At 43.4% G+C, this 15521-nt stretch overlaps 1 protein-coding gene across 2 annotated transcripts in view; it reads right to left on the reverse strand.

The window, feature by feature from the left end:
• The window catches only part of Rere (arginine-glutamic acid dipeptide repeats), a 402127-nt gene that overhangs the window by 147303 nt on the left and 239303 nt on the right, over positions 1–15521 (reverse strand). For both annotated transcript variants that reach the window (XM_070037277.1, XM_070037278.1), the window contains one exon: positions 6512–6616. In XM_070037277.1, coding sequence (XP_069893378.1) covers positions 6512–6616 — 105 coding nt within the window. The remainder of the gene's footprint in view (positions 1–6511; positions 6617–15521) is intronic.

Here is a 15521-nt window from a genome sequence, read left to right on the forward strand (position 1 = left end):
CATGGCTCAAGTGGTAGAGTGCTTGCCTTGAGCCGAAGAGCTGAGGGCCAGTGCCCAGGCAAAGTTCAAGCCCTACATCACCACCACCACCAACAACAAAAAAATAATAATCAGAAAAATTCTAGAGAAAAAGATTTGGAAAGAAAATACTCCAAGCCGGGTGCTGGTGGCTCACGCCTGTAATCCTAGCTACTCAGGAGGCTGAGATCTGAGGAACACGGTTCAAAGCCAGCTCGGGCAGGAAAGACCGTGAGACTCTTATCTCCAATAAACCACTAGAAAACTGGAAGTGGTGCTGTTGCTCAAGTGGTAGAGTGCTCGCCTTGAGCTGAAGAGCTGAGGGACAGTGCCCAGGCCCAGAGTTCAAGCCCCATGAACGACAAAAAAAAAAGAAAGAAAGAAAAAGAAAAGGAAAGAAATGAAAAGAAAATGACTCCATTTAATTTTTAATTAATACTAACTTTGCTTCATGGGAAGGAAAGCTTCTAAAAATAATTGTAATTTCCATTTTCTGATTGTATGGAAATGGAAGTGGGTTTACATATACATACACAGTTTGTTAATGTATGTTATTAATTTAACAGTTTGCAGATTTTTCTCAGAGTTTCCATGGTAAAAGCACTATCTTTTTGATAAAGATTCATTTTATTTCTAATCTTCATGTCACAATGGACATCGGAATTCTGACATTTTTTCTGAATTTTGAGGGAAAACTCCTAACATTCTGCCTCTAATTACAATGCTTGCTGTAGGTTTTGGGAAAGTATACATTCTGCTTAGAGAAGTTCCATCCTATATTCAGCACTAGCTGGTGACATTTATAATCCTAAGTACTCAGGAGACTCAGATCAAGGTTTTAAGCCAGCCTAGAAGACAAATCTAAAGAAATTAGGGAGTTTTTATTTCAGATAAGAGTATCTTTTGAAGATTCCCAATACTCATGTAAATTGGTCAAGTGTATAGCATAAAAATACCAAAATGGAGTTTATAAAAAAATTTTTTTGGTTAATATCTCCAATTAAATAGCAAAAAGACAGTACTGGAGGTAGGGCTCAAGTAGTACAGCACCAGCCAGTGGGCTAAAAAACTAAGAAGCTGTGTACTGGTGGTTCATGCCTGTATTCCTAGCTACTCAGGAGGCTAAGCTCTGAAGACCACAGTTCAAAGCCAGCCTGGGCAGGAAAGTCTGTGAGATTCTTTTTTATTTTTTTTTTGCTGGTCATGTGGCCTGAACTCTGGGCCTGGGTGCTGTCCCTAAGCTCTTCAACTCTAGGCTTGAGCCACAGCGCCACTTCCGGCTTTTTCTGCTTATGTGGTGCTGAGGAATCGAACCCAGGGCCTCATGCATGCAAGGCAAGCACTCTACCACTGAGCTACCTTCCCAGCCCCAGTCTGTGAGATTCTTATCTCCAATTATCTGCAAGAATACCAAGAGTGGCATTGTGGCTCAAAGTAGTAGAGGGCTAGCCTTGAACAAAAGAGGCTGGGGGGGGGGGGGGGGGAGAAGAGCTGGGAATATGGCTTAGTGGTAGAGTGCTCGCCTAGCATGCATGAAGCCCTGGGTTCCATTCCTCAGTACCATATAAACAGAAAAAGCCAGAAGGGGTGCTGTGGCTTAAGTGGTTGAGTGCTAGCCTTGAGCAAAAGCAGCTCAGGGACAGGCACTGAGTTCAATCCCCAGGACTAGCCTGCCCCCCCCCCAAAAAAAAGGCTCAGGCACAGTGCCTAGGCCCAGAGTTCAAGCCCCATGACCAACAAAAAGAAAAATGGGGGAGGGGCTGGGAAGGTGGCTTAGTGGTAGAGCGCTTGCCTTGCATGCATGAGGCCCTGGGTTCGATTCCTCAGCACCACATAAGCAAAAAGAAAAAAAAGCCGGAAGTGGCGCTGTGGCTCAAGTGGTAGAGCGCTAGCCTTGAGCTGAAGAGCTGAGGGGCAGCACTCAGGCCCAGAGGTCAGGCCCCACAACCGGACCCCCCCCCAAAAAAAAAGAAAAAAAGAAAAATGGGGAGAAAAAAAGCTAAGAGCGTTCTTGAGTTCAAGACCAAGCACCAGTACCAAAATAGAAAAAGAATAGAGGGAATTTTTTCAAAGGAATCTGAACACTGAGATCTTAAAAGGATCTATGCAAATAAATGAATTTTTTTTCAAATTTTCAGTGGTGAACAATTTGCTACAAAATTACATAAATTGATGTGCCCTAAGAAATAAACAATTCCTTTTTTGGGTGGTTGGTTGTAGGGCTTGAACTCAGGGCCTGAGTGCTGTCCCTGAGCTCTTTTGCTCAAGGTGAACACTCTGCCATTTTGAGCCACAGGTCTACTTGCAGTTTTTACATGGTTACCTGGAGATTAAGAGCCTCACAGCCGTTCCTGCCTGGGTTGGCTTTGACCCATGATCCTCAGATCTCAGCATCCTGAGTAGCTAGGACTACAAGCATGAGTCACCAGCACCCATTAACAATTCTATGGTAAAGTCCATTTTCAACTGGGTCCTGACATGGTTTAAGAAGAAGTGACAGCCATCCAAGTCTTGCAAGCACAGAACTGCTGCCCTCAACTTGCAGCAAGCAGTCTTAGTAACAGATGTCTTACTTTACCCGATCATTACCTGGGTAGATATCAGCTTGGCACTTCCTCCCTGCACTAATTGTGTTTGCCTCAATGCCTGGGCTATGGAGAGCTATGCAGGAGCACAAGGCATGCATGACTATGTCCTGGATCCCCTCAATGAAAAGGAGGGAAATCTACATCACCCACCAGAAGCCACACATCACACAGCCAGAAACAGCCTCCTTGCAGGGAGTGCATCCAAGCATTCTAAGAACAGGGTTATACATAAGCCAAGAGGAGGAAATACAATTAGTCTTTCTAGATTCTTGCAAATCACACACCTTTTCAGTGATCCTCTGAACACGTGTGGGACCTGCACACCCAACCTTGACTTCAGATGCCAAGTCGTGTTCAGGGTGAGACCAGCAGACGCCGCCCACAGGCTGCATTGGCTCCATTACGACAAATGACTGCAAAGGCTGCTGTAAGAAGTTTGAGATCTGCCTCAAACTTTATTTAATATTCAATATTTCTTCAATTCAAGTCAGCCAACATCTTTTTTTTTTTTGGGGGGGGGGGTCGGTCATGGGGCTTGAACTCTGGGCCTGGGTGCTGTCCCTCAGCTCTTTAGCTCAAGGCGAGTGCTCTACTGCTTGAGCCACAAGCACCACTTCGAGTTTTCTAGTGGTTTACAGGAGATAAAAGTCTCATGGACTTTCCTGCCCGGGCTGGCCTTAAATTGTGATCCTCAGATCTCAGCCTCCTGAGCAGAAGGATTACAGGCATGAGCCACCGGTGCCCAACTTTTTTTTTTGGTCGATCATGAGGCCTGAACTCTGGGCCTGGGTGCTGTCCCTCAGCTCATTAACTCAAGGCAAGTGCTCTACCACTTGAGCCACAGCGCCACTTCCGGCCTTTTCTGCTTTATGTGGTGCTGAGGAATCAAACCCAGGGCCTCATGCATGCAAGGCAAGCACTGTACCACTGAGCCACCTTCCCAGCCCAGCCAACATCTATTAAGCATTTAAAATACAGAAAGCCAAAGGTGATATACAGAATGCAAGCATAGACAGGAAGAGATTGTACCCAGATGCTGTAAACACACCAAACCATTACATCTTTGTGATCCTTTTCATGAACGGAGATGAAGAATATTCTACTATGACAGACTAAATCCACATTTTAAAACTTAACTCAATAGTGGAGAACTCGCCTAGCATATGTGAAGCCTTGCCTTACATCGCAGGATTGGGTTGGGAGCCTGCTGATGAAAAGCACAGCTCTGAATGACTCCAAGCAGCATACAATGAAAACGAGACAGTAACTTATGTGGGTTTGTAATTTATAGACGTTAGTCAGGATTTGGCAAAATAGATATAATTTAAACTATTAAAAAATAGATTTGGCTGTTATGAACCTAAGAGCTGAACACTTAAAAGACAAACTCCATTTTATTTAATTCACTAATGTCAACTCACAAATACAATCTAAGTGCTGAACTTGTTCAATGATAGCTACTTAACACATGATTAAATAAAAAAGGTATCACTAAAATAACATCCCATCTATTCCCACAGAAACTCAAGTTCCTGTGTGTACACACACACACACACACACACACACACACACACACACACACACACACACACACACACACACACACACACACACACACACACACACACACACAAATTTCAAACTACAAGGTGACTTTGAAATACTATTATCAGACACATCATTTGCCATTAGAACATAGCCTAGTTTGAAAATGAAAGGCTCAGACTACTCGGAGCTAAAATAACCCATGAAACTCTAACCTCCAATAAACCATTAGAAAAAACTGCAAGTAGTGCTGTAGCTCAAGTGGTAGAGCACTTGCCTTGAGCTGAAGAATACAGGGACAGCACCCAGGCCCAGAGTTCAAGCCCCATGACCGACAAAACAAAAACAAAAGCAAAAGCAAAAACAAAAACAAATGTACCTAGAAGCCAGCAAAAACAGATGTACACTGCCTACTCCCCTCCCCTCCACTCCCACCCTGACTAGCAACCAATATGGAGAGGAGAGGAAGAAATACAGATACATTACACATTTGTCTATGTCCCAATAGTGGTGGAAACAGCATCATACAACTACCACCTGACACATTCCTTTTGATCAACTCAGGGTTAACGGTCCTAAACATTTTATATTGTACAGATTTTCTCAGTATCCTTAAGGACAAAAACAAACAAACCATCATTAAAACAATACTAATTTTGTAACTGCACTTATGATTCAACCAAATGTAATTCTTGAATATAATTTCTTCAACCTGCTTTCTCTCTCTTTTTTTCTCTTTTCTCTTTTCTTTCTCTTTCTCTCTCCTTCCTTCCTTCCTTCCTTCCTTCCTTCCTTCCTTCCTTCCTTCCTTCCTTCCTTCCTTCCTATCTATCTATCTATCTATCTATACAGGGGCTTGAACTCAGGGCCTGGCACTGTCCCTGAACTTTTTTACTCAAGGCTAGTTTTCTACTGCTTGAGACACAACATCACTTCTGTCTTTTCTGGTGGTTAACTGGAGATAAGAATCTCATACATTTTCCTTTCCAGGTTGTCTTTGAATCATGATCCTCAGATCTCAGTCTCCTGAGTAGCTAGTTTTATAGGCATTAGCCATTGGCACACTACTATCATTCTTTTCTTTATTAACCTTCACATTTGTAGATATCTCTTACATATGTCCAGAGCATTTATGAACTGATCACATGCTAACACTTCTATTTTAAAAATCTTTAATAGAGCTAAGTGCCAATGGCTCACACTTGTATTCTTAACTACTGAGGAAGCTAAGACATGGAAGATTATCATTCAAAGCCAGCCCAGGCAGAAACTCTATCTCCAATTAATGAGCAAAAAGGTGAGCTGGAGGCATGGTTAAAGTGATAAGAGTACCAGCAATGAGCAAGAAAACCAAGTGGGAGTTTGAGGCACTAAGTTCAAGCCTTGGTACTGTCACAAAACAAAATATTAACAGCACATGTAGTCACGACTGATCCAGGGCAGCTACGAATACATATACTTTTCATACAGAAATTTTTCCATGTGCTAGGTTAAAATAAGGTCTACTTGGGACATAAATCAATTCTTGGTTACATCATTTCAAGACCATCAGTTTTCATTGAATTTTACTGAGCTGTATAAAAATGGGCTATGTCTTGTCTATCTCTAGTATTAAAGATATTTGACTGGTAAGGCCCTGGTGGCTCATGCCTCAATTCTAGCTACTCTGGAGGCTGAGATCTGAGGATCACAGTGTGAAGCTAGCCCAAGCAGAAAAGTCTGTGAGATTCTTATCTCCAATTAGTTACCACCCCCCCAAAAAAGCCAGAAGTGGAGATCACTAGCCTTGAGCATAAAAGCTCAGGGCCAGTGCCTAGACCCTGAGCTCAAACACCAGAATAAACCAAGAAAAGAAAAGGAAAAAAAAAAAGGTATTGCAATGACCGTTCCTAAGATTTTACTACAAAAGTAAACAAACAAGCAAGTAAAACAAACTTTCCAAAATCACCCAGTTTGTCAACACAGTATCATGAAAAGCTTGACAATGTATTCATTGGAGAATAATCTATTAATTATTACATTCGAAACACAAATCAACTAAAATGGCATGTGAACCCATCTTCTCTACATCCAAAGTTTATGTGTTTCCTTAACAAAGTAAAGCACAAACAAGATGCTTCAGCTGCAAAAGACATTTACTACCACTCTTCCCAAAGAGGTTTATTATAGGATTTGAGTACATAGGGGGCATATTTTTTCTCTGAAGTGTAAACATGCAAGCATCCACATATGCACATTTATATACATATACACAGAAGAAAGTTCTCCCTGAAAAGGCACACAGATGTGCGTGTGTACATGGCCACACACACATACACAGAGGAAAGTTCTCACTGAGAAGGCATAAGTAATTCACTTACCTTGTCTCAGGATTGTAGCCTAATATGTAGAAAAATGAATCCACTCGAGCTTTAAACTCTCTAGCAGCAAATATGTCAGAAAAATGGGAGATGTTACACTTCCCTCTGTGGGGGAGAAAAAGACAAAAAGTAGGTTAGTAGTCCCCTCAATGGACTCCAGAATCTAAAATACTGATAGGAGAGTAGAAGAGACAGCATATAATGAAATCTCTGGCCCATGTAGAATATGCTGCAAAGTCTAAGCTTGACTGACAACCAAGCTTGATTTGACAAGTCAGATTTTTGTTTCACACTGCTTCAATGTGCAACTTTATAACCCAGATGCTTTTATTTCAATAGAACTAAATTTAGTTAACTAAAGATAAACTGGAGCCAGGCATTTGTGGCTCACGTCTGTAATCCTAGCTACTCAGGAGACTGAGATCTGAGGATCTTAGCCAACCTGGGCAGGAAAGTTCATAAGACTCATCTCCAGTAACTACCAAAAAGCCAGGAATGATGCTGTGGCAGCCTTGAGTACAAAAGCTCATGCCAAGCTGGCTGTCAGTGGCTCACACCTGTAATCCTAGCTACTCAGGAGGCTGAGATCTGAGGATCGTGGTTCAAAGCCAGCCGGGCAGAAAAGTCCATGAGACTCTTACCTTCAATAAACCACCAGAAAACCAGAAGTGGCTCTGTGGTTCAACTAGTAAAGCGTTATTAACCTTGAACTGAAGAGCTCAGGGACAGCACCCAGGCCCAAAGTTCAAGCCCCACGACCAACAAAAAACAAAACAAAACAAAAGTTCATGCCCAGAGTTCAAGTCCCAGGATGGATACCAAAAACTAAAAAATAAAAATAAATAAAAGAGGGGCTGTGAAAGTGGCTCAGTGGTAGAGTGCTTGCCTTGCATGCCTGAGGCCCTGGGTTCGATTCCTTAGCACCACATAAGCAAAAAGAAAAAAGCCGGAAGTGGCGCTGTGGCTCAAGTGGTAGAGCGCTAGCCTTGAGCTAAAGAGCTGAGGGATAGCACCCAGGCCCAGAGTTCAGGCCCCACGACCGGACCCAAATAAATAAATAAATAAATAAATAAATAAAAAATTGGGAGTCAAGACTGTGATTTTAAAGAAACAAGATACTAAACAAAGTACAAATGAAAAGAGAAATTAAAATCACAGGGATAATATATACTGAAGAATTCTATGTAAGCTTTTCTCAATCAGAGCAATTTGCCTTTGCTTCTGCTATACTGTAATAGGCAGCACAGTGGCAGTTAGTGGCTAACAGTGACCACTGCTTTGGCAAATACATGCTTAGAATAAACTTACTGGGAAATTTAAACCTAGAAAAATTTAAATTGATCTAGATTGATTCCATATACAAACAACTCCCAGATTTTTCAGACTGTTATGTGACTATAAATTGGAAATGAGGGGGCTAGGAAGGTGGCTCAGTGGCAGAGCGCTTGCCTCACATGCATGAGGCCCTGGGTTCGATTCCTCAGCACCACATAAGCAAAAAGAAAAAAGCCGGAAGTGGCACTGTGGCTCAAATGGTAGAGCGCTAGCCTTGAGCTGAAGAGCTGAGGGACAGTGCCCAGGCCCAGAGTTCAGGCACCATGACCGGACCTCCCCCCACAAAAAAAAAAAAAATTGGAAATGACTTTTCTATACAAATATTACTGTACAATGAAAAGTAAAGAGTTCTGGGTTCAACTGTCAACAAAAGAACTGAACAATGCCACATGAAGCTTATACAGTGGCTTTTTGTGTGTCTGTGTGCCAGACTTGGGGCTTGATCTCAGGACATGGGTGCTGTTCCTGAACTTCTTTGGTCCAAGGCAAGGGCTCTCCCACTTGAGCCACAGTGCCAATTCTGGCTTCTTCTGGGTAGTTTTGTTGGAGACAGACTTTTCTGTCTGGTCTGGCTTCGAACCACAATTCTCAGATCTCAGCCTCTTGAGTTGCTAGAATTACAGGCATAAGTCAATGGCACCTGGCTTTGTATAGTGAAGACATTACACCTTGGGATAGGGTTTGCTTCACCACCACCCTCAACCTCTAGGGTTTTCAAGAGGCAGAGGCTGATGAGAGCCCCAGTTCCCTTAATGGTCACAGGAGGTAAGTTTAAAGTCAGTTGGAAGGCAAAGGCTGTGAGAACAAGAAGATGGCATTGGAGGGTCCAAAGCTCACTCCTCCCCACAGCAACGCCCCCAGCATGCTCCAGATACTGCCTCCTCCTATTATGAGATGTAGCCTGCCCAGGGAAGGAAAACTCAGGAGGCTCTTTTTTTTTTTTTAACTGTATTTTTTTTTTTTGTCTTTTCTTTTTTGGTACTGGGGATCGAACCCAGGACGTTGCACTTGCTAGGCAAGCGCTTTGCCACTGAGCTACATCCCAGCCCTCAGGAGGCTCTTTTAACTACCAAAAAGTCAGAAGTGAAACTGTGGCTCAAGTGGTACAGCAGTAGCTTTGAGCAAAAAAAGCTCAGGGATAGTATCCAGGCCCAGAGTTCAAGCTCCATGAGTGGGAGAAGGGCTAAAGAAGGTGTGGAAGCTGGGCGCTGGTGGCTCACGCCTGTAATCCTAGCTACTCAGAAGGCTGAGATCTAAGGATCGCGATTCAAAGCCAGCCCGGGCAGGAAAGACCGTGAGACTCCTATCTCCAATAAACCACCAGAAAACCAGAAGTGGCGCTGTAGCTCAAGTGGTAGAGCGCTCGCCTTGAGCTGAAGAGCTGAGGGACAGTGCCAATGCCCAGAGTTCAAGCCCCACGACTGACAAAAAATAAAATAAAATAAAATAAAATAAAAATAAAGAAGGTGTGGATGGAGTGGAGAACGACATATAGGTTACAAAAAAAAGTACATCGTTTTATATATATCTGTAAGAGTAATACTAAGGAACAGAAAGGAAGGAGTAAAGAAAATGTACAAAGAAACATGCAAATGTCATAAAAGAAAAATATGAAAGTCAATGTAAACAAATTGAAAAACACCTTGCTTTCTTTCACAGGAAAAGCCAACATGGTTGATTGATCAACTCAATGCAATCTCAAAACAAATATCAACACACTACTTCACTGCATGAAACAAGTTAACACTAAGGTTCTGGTGGAAAAACAAATAACCAAAAAATAGAAAAGCAAGTCCAGGAAACATTCACTGCCTGACAAAAGAGACATCACGAACCACTCAGGTAAATGCAGTCTGTGTAATAATGGGTGTAAATATGGCATCGGAAAAGCCTTTTTAACAGCAAATCAATCCAGAGACAATTAAAACTACACTAAAAAAAGACTGTAAATGAAAACAAAAAGAAAATGGACAAAGGTAAGAAAGGAAGCTATCAGCAGATGAGGGCTTGCTGTGCAGCCTGAGCTAGTTGCTCTAGTGAGTCCCATCTCAGTCTCTCAAGTAATGAGATGATAACTATGAGCCGTAGCACTCAGCTGTAAAAAAAGAATGTAAATAAAAGACAAAAATCCAGTTAAAAAATAAGAGACATGGGCTGGGAAGGTGGCTCAGTGGTAGAGCGCTTGCCTTGCATGCATGAGGCCCTGGGTTCGATCCCTCAACACCACATAAGCAAAAAGAAAAAAGCCAGAAGTGGCGCTGTGGCTCAAGCGGTCGAGCGCTAGCCTTGAACTGAAGAGCTGAGGGACAGCGCCCAGGCCCAGAGTTCAGGCCCCACAACCGGACCCCCCCCCAAAAAAAATAAGAGACATGATCAGAAAATTTACCAAATAGGAAATAAAAATGTCCTTCAAGGGGGCTGGGAAGGTGGCACAGTGGTAGAGCGCTTGCCTTGCATGCCTGAGGCCCTGGGTTCGATTCCTCAGCACCCCATAAGCAAAAAGAAAAAAGCCGGAAGTGGCGCTGTGGCTCAAGCAGTCGAGCGCTAGTCTTTTTTTTTTTTTTTTTTTTTTTTTTGGTCGGTCATGGGGCTTGGACTCTGGGCTTGGGTGCTGTCCCTCAGCTCTTCAGCTCAAGGCGAGCACTCTACCACTTGAGCCACAGCGCCACTTCCGGTTTTCTGGTGGTTTATTGGAGATAGGAGTCTCACGGTCTCTCCTGCCCGGGCTGGCTTTGAACCGTGATCCTCAGATCTCAGCCTCCTGAGTAGCTAGGATTACAGGCGTGAGCCACCAGCGCCCGGCTCGAGCGCTAGTCTTGAACTGAAGAGCTGAGGGACAGTGCCCAGGCCCAGAGTTCAAGCCCCATGACCGGACCCAAAAAAAAGAAAAAAAATGTCCTTCAAATATCTGAAAATTGTTCAAACCCACTTACTGTTAGTGAAACAAGATATAACACTAAGATATCAACCAGATTTGTAAATATGTTTTAAATAGGAAAACCACCACCAGTCTCCTCATTATCAGGGGGAATGTGAATTGGAATTTAGCTTCTGGAGGGAAAAGAATTTAGCTAGCAAACCATACACATGTATTTAGCTCTTTAAATTCAGCAAGTGTCCATTAGAAATCCACCCTGAAGATAAACATATCTAAGGGCTAGGAATGTGGCCTCGTGGTAGAGTGCTTGCCTAGAGTGCATGAAACCCTGGGGTTTGATTCCTCAGTATCACATATACAGAAAAAGCAAGAAGTGGTGCTGTGGTTCAAGTGTAGAGCGCTAGTCTAAGCTGAAGAGTTCAGGAACAGCACCCAGGCCCAGAGTTCAAGCCTTATGACAAAAAAAAAAAAAAAAAAAAAAGGAAAGAAAATACATATGCACAAAAATATGTATTGCAGTATTATTTATCATTTCAAAATCCTAGAAATAGCAATGCCTATATACAAGACAACAACTCAGTGAACTGCAGTATAAGCACACAATGGAGTACTATATAGCTGTGAAAGGTATGAGATCATCTCCAAGAACAGATATCCCACAACATACACCAGTGAAAACTACAGACTACAAAAGATACCGGAAGTATTGTCTCTCAAATAAGAAAGAAGGGATGGTAAAGAGATAGACAAGTGTGTGCCCGTTTGTAAAAAGGAAGATAAATTAGGAAGTAAATCAATCAGTTACTGAAGGTTTAGATACTGAATGTCTCCAGTAGGCCTATGTGTGAAAGGCTTGGTGGCAAGTGGGCAGTAAGATCTTCTGGGGAGAAGTGGAGGTGGGATGTCCTTAAGCCACAGGCAGCATGCCCCCAAAGGGGACTGTGGAAACCCTATCCAGCCTCCATCATTTTGCTTCTCACCATACGTGAGCAGGTCTGCTCTGTCTCACTTTCAAGCCCGTTACTGTCTTTCTATAGGCCCAAAACAACAGGGGCAACTGATCACAGAAGAGCATCTCCAAAACTGATATTGTATCTTTCTTTTGTTGACAGTACTAGGAATTGAACACTCATTTCCAGGCTTGCTTGCTTAGTTGGAGCTCTACCACTTGTCTCTAGCCCTGCTTTGTGTGCGTGTGTGCATGTGTATACATGTGTGCATACGTGCTAGTCCTGGGGCTTGAACTCAGGGCTGGATGCTGTCCCTGAGGTTTTTGTTCTCCTCAAGGCTAGTGCTCTACCACTTGAACTACAGCTCCATTTCTGGCTTTTTGCTGATTAATTGGATATAAGAGTCTCATGGACATTTGTGCTGGGGCTGACTCTGAATCATGATCCTAAGTTCTCACCAGCCCCAGCACATAAGACTCTTGTCTCCTAGGATTACAGACATGAGCCATCAGTACATACCTCCCAGTTTCTGCTTGTGTTGACCTTGAACTATGATCCATTGAGTCATTAGGAGTTACAGACATGAGACACTGGTAGCCAGCCAAATCTTTTTTCTTTGTAAGTTAATCACTTCAGGTATTTTGTTACAGTGCCAGAAAAATGACTGACACAGCTGCCCACAAAGGTGAGTGGAAAAAGAGAATACACTGGAGAACGGAACATGGCCACAGGGTTGAAGGGCATACTTTTTTTTTTGGTCAGTCGTGGGGCCTGAACTCTGGGCTTGGGCGCTGTCCCTCAGCTCTTCAGCTCAAGGCTAGCACTCTACCACTTGAGCCACAGCACCACTTCCGGCTTTTGCTGCCTATGTGGTGCTGAGGGATCGAACCCAGGGCCTTGTGCGAGCCACGTTCCCAGCCAGGGCATTTTTATACCTTGGACTCATACATTTATACCTTGGACTTATACTTTTTTTTTTTTTTTTTGTCGGCCATGGGGCTTGAACTCTGGGCCTGGGCGCTGTCCCTCAGCTCTTCAGCTCAAAGCGAGCGCTTTACCACTTGAGCTACAGCGCCACTTCCGGTTTTCTGGTGGTTTATTGGAGGTAGGAGTCTCACGGTCTCTCCTGCCCGGGCTGGCTTTGAACCGCGATCCTCATATCTCAGCCTCCTGAGTAGCTAGGATTACAGGCGTGAGCCACCAGCGCCCAGCGGACTTATACATTTTTTATACCTTGGACTCAGAACCACGATGGCATTCCACACACCCTCACAAACTAAGAATCAACAGAGGTGAAGTCAATTTGAGAGAACCAAAAGTGGGATATAATTGCCAGTGAACTAAACACACTTGATAATATCCAAGTTATTAGAAAATAGTATTTTGGGGCTGGGAATGTGGCTTAGTGGTAGAGTGCTTGCCTAGCATGCATGAAGCCCTGGGTTCGATTCCTCAGTACCACATAAACAGAAAAAGCCAGAAGTAGCACTGTGGCTCAAGTAGTAGAGTGCTAGCCTTGAGCAAAAGCAGCTCAGGGACAGTGCCCAGACCCTGAGTTCAAGCTCAAGCCTGGCCAAAAAAAAAAAAAAAAAGAACTTTGTTTATATACAGTAAAGCTGAGCACATGAATTGAGCCAATAAGCTGGGCGCACACTGGGAAGGGGGCTCAGTGGTAGAGTGCTTGCCTTGCATGCCTGAGGCCCTGGGTTCGATTCCTCAGCACCACATAAGCAGAAAAAGCCAGAAGTGGCGCTGTGGCTCAAGTGGTAGAGTGCTAGCCTTGAGCTGAAAAGCTGAGGAGGAACAATACCCAGGCCCAGAGTTCAGACCTCATGACCAACAAAAAATAAAAATAAGCTGGGGAAGTGGTGCTGTGGCTCAAGCAGCACACTCCTTGAGCTGAAGAGTGCAGGGACAGCGCGCAAGCCCAGAGTTCAAGCCCCACGACTGACCATAAATAAATAAATAAATAAATAAATAAATAAATAAATAAATAAATAAATAAATAAATAAATAAGCAAGCAAGCAAGCAAGCTGGGTGCTGGAGGCTCACACCTGATCTGAGGATCATGGTTTAAAGCCAGCCATGGCAGGAAAAGGCCATGAGACTCTTATCTCCAATAAGCCACCAGAAAACCGGAAGCGACACTGTGGCTCAAGTGGTAGAATGTGCCCTGAGCTAAAGAGCTCAGGAACAGCGCCCAGGCCCAGAGTTCAAGGCCCACAATCAACAAAGACCAAAAAAAAAAAAAAAAAAAAAAAAAAGCCAGTCAATATACATAAATAGGTTTTTCACAGGAACATTAGCTTCCAATTCTGGAACTAAATTCTATGTATTCTAGAAATGAACAAAACCAAAATATCTGCAAAAAAAAAAATTAGTTTCTCCTTGCTAGAGAAAAATGCAGGAGAATGAAAGGCTCTCTTGCTTAGTGCACACGCCTGCGCATCCTTGCTCTTACAGTAAGTCTAGAAGCAGTTGTAAAAAGTAGGTCAAAGTTCAGGATCCCAGTTCAAATCTATTCTCTACCACACCAGGGCTCCTTAGAGAATGGTTATGTCCACTGACAGGCTAGAAAAACATAAAATGAGCTTGAGAATTTATTGTGGAGACAGAGAATAAGAAAATGCTTAAGAGGGCTGGGAAGGTGGCTCAGTGGAAGAGTGCTTGCCTTGCATGCATGAGGCCCTGGGTTCGATTCCCAAGCACCACATAAGCAAAAAGAAAAAAGCCGGAAGTGGCGCTATGGCTCAAGTGGTAGAGCACTAGCTTTGAGCTGAAGAGCTGAGGGACAGTGCCCAGGCCCAGAGTTCAGGGCCCATGACCGGACCCCCCAAAAAAAAAAATAAAAATAAAAAAAAAATAATAATAATAAAAAAAGAAAATGCTTAAGAGTAACATGAGCCTGCATAAAGAATTCGGGGATCAATTGAAGTAATTCCTAACAGTCAAAGCCAGAACAACTTGGCCAATAAAACAAATAACAATAACATCAAATCTTGCTCAACAAGGGTTAGGACACAGGCAAAAGTGGTAGACTCCCCTTTATGCAAGGTGTTTTTATTTTTTCAAAAAACAGAGTTTTAGCTGGGCGCTGGTGGCTCACGCCTGTAATGCTAGCTACTCAGGAGGCTGAGATCTGAGGATTGTGGTTCAAAGCCAGTACAGGCAGGAAAGTCGGTGAGACTCTTATCTCTAATAAACCATCAGAAAACCGGAAATGACACTGTGGCTCAAGTGGTAGAGTGCACCTTAAGCTGAAGAGCTGAGGGACAGTGCTCAGGCCTAGAGTTCAAGCCCCACAACCGACCAAAAAAAAAAATTTTTTTTTGAGTTTTGCTCTATGCTCAGGCTAGCCTGAACTATGATCCTATTTGTGGTTCCTTAGGCTGCTAAGATGACAAGTTCCAATCTCCACACCCAGTCATTAAATGAGATTCACCCCTCAAATCACAGGCTTTGGTTGAGAGTCCCAGGTTGGCCTCAAATTGCAATCACCTATCTCTGTTTTCCAACTAGCTAGGATTACAGGGATGAGCCACTTCACCCAACTTTTTCTTTGGAAGGTCTTGGGGCTTGAATTCTGGGCCTGGGCACTGTCCATGAGCTCTTTCACTCAAGGCTAGGGCTCTACCACTTTGAGCTACAACACTACTTCTGGTTTTCTAGCGGTTCATTTAAGCTAAGAATCTTATGTACTTTCCTGCCCAGGCTGGCTCTGAATTGCGATTCTCAGATCTCAGCCTCCAGAGTAGCTAAAATTACGTGAGTGAGCCATCGGCACCCAGCCACTTTACTCAGCTTTTAAGGAAAAAAAAATTTCTGGGGCTGGGAAGGTGGCTCAGT

This window comes from Dipodomys merriami, unplaced genomic scaffold (assembly GCF_024711535.1).
Source record: "Dipodomys merriami isolate MVZ:Mamm:240054 unplaced genomic scaffold, mDipMer1.0.p SCAF_28, whole genome shotgun sequence".
Taxonomy (NCBI): Eukaryota; Metazoa; Chordata; class Mammalia; order Rodentia; family Heteromyidae; genus Dipodomys; species Dipodomys merriami.